The sequence below is a fragment of the Cynoglossus semilaevis genome, chromosome W (assembly GCF_000523025.1).
Source record: "Cynoglossus semilaevis isolate Cse_v1.0 chromosome W, Cse_v1.0, whole genome shotgun sequence".
Classification (NCBI taxonomy): Eukaryota; Metazoa; Chordata; class Actinopteri; order Pleuronectiformes; family Cynoglossidae; genus Cynoglossus; species Cynoglossus semilaevis.
The window spans coordinates 5,718,011-5,723,027 of NC_024327.1; the positions used below are offsets into that span (position 1 = coordinate 5,718,011).

At 38.5% G+C, this 5,017-nt stretch overlaps 1 protein-coding gene across 1 annotated transcript in view; it reads right to left on the reverse strand.

The window, feature by feature from the left end:
• LOC103397033 (citron Rho-interacting kinase-like) overlaps nt 1-5,017 on the reverse strand; it is a 44,596-nt gene that overhangs the window by 24,389 nt on the left and 15,190 nt on the right. Inside the window, exons 9-10 of the mRNA XM_025052929.1 lie at nt 3,612-3,809; nt 3,462-3,515 (exon numbers count right to left, since the gene is read on the reverse strand). Coding sequence (XP_024908697.1) covers nt 3,462-3,515; nt 3,612-3,809 — 252 coding nt within the window. The remainder of the gene's footprint in view (nt 1-3,461; nt 3,516-3,611; nt 3,810-5,017) is intronic.

Here is a 5,017-nt window from a genome sequence, read left to right on the forward strand (position 1 = left end):
CCTGGTTTTCTCCACACATACCGCTTAGAATTAAGACCAAAAAGTTCTATCTTTGGTCTCATCAGACCAGAGAATCTTATTTCTCACCATCTTGAGGTCCTTCAGGTGTGTTTTAGCAAACTCCATGCGGGCTTTCATGTGTCTTGCACTGAGGAGAGGCTTCCGTCGGGCCACTCTGCCATAAAGCCCCGACTGGTGGAGGGCTGCAGTGATGGTTGACTTTCTACAACTTTCTCCCATCTCCCGACTGCATCTCCAGAGCTCAGCCCCAGTGATCTTTGGGTTCTTCTTTACCTCTCTCACCAAGGCTCTTCTCCCCTGATTGCTCAGTTTGGCCGGACGCCCAGCTCTAGGAAGGGTTCTGGTCGTTCCAAACATCTTCCATTTAAGGATTATGGAGGCCACTGTGCTCTTAGGAACTTTAAGTGCAGCAGAATTTTTTTGAAACCTTGGCCAGATCTGTGCCTTGCCACAATTCTGTCTCTGAGCTCTTCAGGCAGTTCCATTGACCTCATGATTCTCATTTGCTTTGACATACACTGTGAGCTGTAAGGTCTTATATAGACAGGTGTGTGGCTTTCCTAATCAAGTCCAAACAGTATAATCAAACACAGCTGGACTCTAATGAAGGTGTAGAACCATCTAAAGGATGATTAGAAGAAATGGACAGTACTTGAGTTAAGGTACTGTCCAAAGGACAAAAAGATAGAACTTTTTGGCCTAAATTCTAAGCGGTATGTGTGGAGAAAACCAGGCACTGCTCATCACCTGTCCAATACAGTCCAGTGACACAACAGTGAACCATGGTGGGGGGGCATCATGCTGTGGGGGTGATTTTCAGCTGCTGGGACTGGACGACTGGTTGTAATCGAAGGAAAGATGAATGTGGCCAAGTACAGGGATATCCTGGACTAAATCATTCTCCAGCGTGCTCAGGACCTCAGACTGGGTCGAAGGTTCAACTTCCAACAAGACAATGACGAAGCGCACAGCTAAAATAAGCCAAGGAGTGGCTTCAGTGACTGTTCTTGAATGACCCAGCCAGAGCCCTGACTTAAACCCACTTGAGCATCTGTGGAGAGACCTGAAAATGGCTGTCCACCAACGTTCACCATCCAACCTGACAGAACTGGAGAGGATCTGCCATGATGAATGGCAGAGGATCCCCAAATCCAGGTGTGAAAACTTGTTACATCATTCCCAAAAAAAACTCATGGCTATATTAGCTCCAAAGGGTGCTTCTACTAGATACTGAGCAAAGGGTCTGAATACTTATGACCATGTGTTATTTCAGTTTTTCCTTTTTAATAAATCTGCAAAAATGTTAACAATTCTGTGTTTTTCTGTCACTATGGAGTGCTGTGTGTACATTAATGAAGAAGAAAAAATAACTTAAATGATTTTAGCAAATGACTGCAATATAACAAAGAGTGAAAAATTTAAGGGGGTCTGAATACTTTCCGTATCCACTGTATATAAGCGTAAACCACTAATGATACATTGGAAGTTATTACTGGAAGTTTAGTTCTTGAATTTGTGTACTGGTAACTGTTGTTCGAGATTTTCTTGAATACTTCTCCAGTCGTTTTATTTTGCTCTTGGACCTGTTTGTTTTGGAGTTTTGTTAATAAACGAATCAACCATCTACCGGCTGTTTCATTCCTTGCCTGAGACTACCTACGAGGTGATTTCTCCAATTTTGGTGCTGTGACTACGGGGAGAAGAAATACTCCAGTTGGTGTCGTGCTCACGAACGAAGAAAGGCCAAATCGTTCAACTGGGCTGCAAACCGAACAGAACATTTTCTGTCACCCAAAAAACTGAAAATGTGTAAGTAGTCTAAAACACATAAATTCAGCAAACAAAACAAAAAATGAACACTGAAAATAGCTAGTCATGGGATAAGGTTAACAAGTTATAAAAGCTTAGAAAACTAGCCTTAAGATGAGCAACCCTTCATGTAGCAGCTAAAAGAAAATAGCCAAAAGACTTTCCTAAACTAAAGAGAAAAAAAACAAACATGCATGCTTCTTGTAAAAATGTGTTTTTAAATTAAATTAAATTAAATTAAATTTAAAACTAATTTATTTAGCTTAAATGTATATATTACATTATAACCTTTGGCTAATATTTTGGAAAAAGTAATTGTAACTTAGCCATTGTGTTCTTTTACTTTCACTGGTTCTAAACATGTTTTGATTGTCACAGCTCTATAAAGATTGAATGAATGTGACTAAATAAAAGGTGTTGACAGCAAAGTGCTGCCTTCTCAAACTTAATTACAGTCTTTGCTTTGTATTAAGATATTTGTGTTTACAAGGTCACTTTCAAAACAAGACAGTAATATTCTCCTCGGTTTTCTATCCTTGACTAATGACAGGCTGCCAAACACCAGCAGATTATTGCTGATACCAGACATTTCTTGGAGCTGTCTCTAAGTTGTGACACTGATGAGAACATGATGGACAGAAACACAAAGGCTCTGATCATAGCTTTGTAAGCAAGGCAGAAAAAATCCAACGTGGAGTTGCCAAACAGCCATGATGACTGGATTTGTGCTGTTACCATCCGGTTACAGCTCCAGCAGCTTGGCTCTGGTAATAACAGCTCACTCAGCCAAAAACGGACACAGTGACATCATGGAAACAAACAGCTTCTGACTGAGAACATTTCTATTCCTAATGTAAAAATCTGTTTTAGCCTGTTTAACAACAGAGGTAATGTTTTTAGTCACTTTCAGAAATTATTTGGAACCTTGGTTAAACTAGAACCATTTGTTGAAATAGTACTGCAAAAAGAATAAAAGGGTACATTTTTAATTTTACAGTATGAAAATGATGTGCAAGCATTACCCCTATTCAAATAAACACCTTGCTGGTTAGATAATCATTACTTATCTCAGCTCAGAGTGAAGGTTTTGAGTCCAGTCCTAAAGTATTTGGGACAAAGTGACTTAGTTAAAACTTAGTAAATACACTTCTCATTTTTATCCTTGGAAGTCAAGTGACAATTTTGTTATAATACTTAGATTTTCCACTTTTCCACAAAGACTAACCTTGACTTTTATTTTGAACGTTTGAATGATGCTGATTAGTCTGTCTGACCAATCAAACATGCTAAAAGAAATATGTTTATTGCAGTAATTAAGTATTAAGAGTCACACCAATTTGTGTTTGTTCTCTTTGGGGATCAGAATATTTGTTGCACAATGAATGAATATATTTTTTATGCGTCTATATTATGTTGCAATTAATACAAAGTACATATATTACCGGTACTCATATATCACTCACAAATTATGAGAGATGGAAAAAAGGTATTACATTTGTATCTGTACTAAGATATACTCGAGGTTGCAGTACCAGTATGGGTATTGGAAATGAAAAAGTGCCTTTGAGCCATCCCTAGTTTTTGACCCAGTGTAATATTGTAGACATGATACAAATGCCTTGTCCTCTTACTGCACAGCTGTCCCTCAAGGTGTCAAACTTGCGCTGTATCTCATCTCTGTGTGCCTGGGAAAAGTAATAAAAGAAGCAGGTCAAATATTAGGATCTACCTCACAGGAACCCAAAGATAAAATTCTCCCACATCTTCTTTAATTGCCTTACTCTGAGCACAGTGATCTCCTCCTCAGCTTCTGTCGTGGTCTCCTCCAGCTCAGTCTTGGCCTGCTGCAGTCGACTCTCTAAAGCGTGACGAGCTGCCTGCAGGTTACTGACCTGGGATTCACGCTCCTGCAGTGTGATGGTCAGTTCTGTCACCTGGCGCTTGATCTCCAGCTTCTGTTCCTCATGTTCCAGCCCCATCTAACAAGACAAATCCAGTATTGGGGAGCATGAAAAGGAGAAGATCAGGACGCCGTAGCTATTGCTCTGGTAATTTACTAACATAACAATAATGTTGGTGTGACTGTTGACTGAAGAGGAATAAAATTATCAGGATGAGTACTAGCCCGTATTAAATGCATCGTGTCTGTGTTTGGTATATTTTCTGTCTGACATTTTTTTATGTCTGTCAAAAGCTGACATTTAAAATTTTAAATGCAGTGTTTAGTTAATTTGAGCATGATTAAAACTGATTAAATAGATAGGTAGATAGATAGATAGATCGATAGATTGTACTGCCCTCGCAGTGCGTGTGCTTATGCAAAGCTAGACAGTCATATAACGGATAGAATCCTTCAAAAAACCACAAGGCTTGACTTTTCTTGTCCTTTAATGGAGTCTTCTATTTCCCAACTCAATCCGTAAAACTGAAAATTATACAGAGATAGAAACACAATTTACTTAAACACTGTATAAGCAAGGCATTGCATAAGTACTTTTCAATTAGCATCCATCAATTAACAAAATTAAAAGAGTTAGCATCTGTTGAAAACTAGCAGAATACATTGTCGGAAAACACAATAAATTCCTTGCAGAAATACACAATCATTTGACAATTGTCCACAAATAATACTTACAGATAATTAATTCTCCAAGGCAAAAGTGTCAAAAAACTCCAACAATGTTATCTCAGTAGTCTGTTCAGCTTGCATGTGCTCGCCTGAGCATGCAACGGAAAAAACACAGCATTGCTGGAACTAACAAAAAGAGTACTCACTCCGACGCAATTTCTCTAGACCAAAGAAAAGACCACTCACTCTGACGCGGTTTTTCACAACCAAAGAATATAGACTTTTTAAACCTGCTCAATGATTAATGTATGAACTTTAACTTAACATTTTAACTTTTTAACCCTTAATGGCAGAACATAGATAGATAGATAGATAGATAGATAGATAGATAGATAGATAGATAGATAGATAGATAGATAGATAGATAGATAGATAGTGACTGTGAACTAATCTTTGACTGTGAACTAATCTTTCGCTGTGAACTAATCTTTCGCTGTGAACTAATCTTTCGCTGTGAACTAATCTTTCGCTGTGAACTAATCTTTCGCTGTGAACTAATCTTTCGCTGTGAACTAATCTTTCGCTGTGAACTAATCTTTCGCTGTGAACTAATCTTTC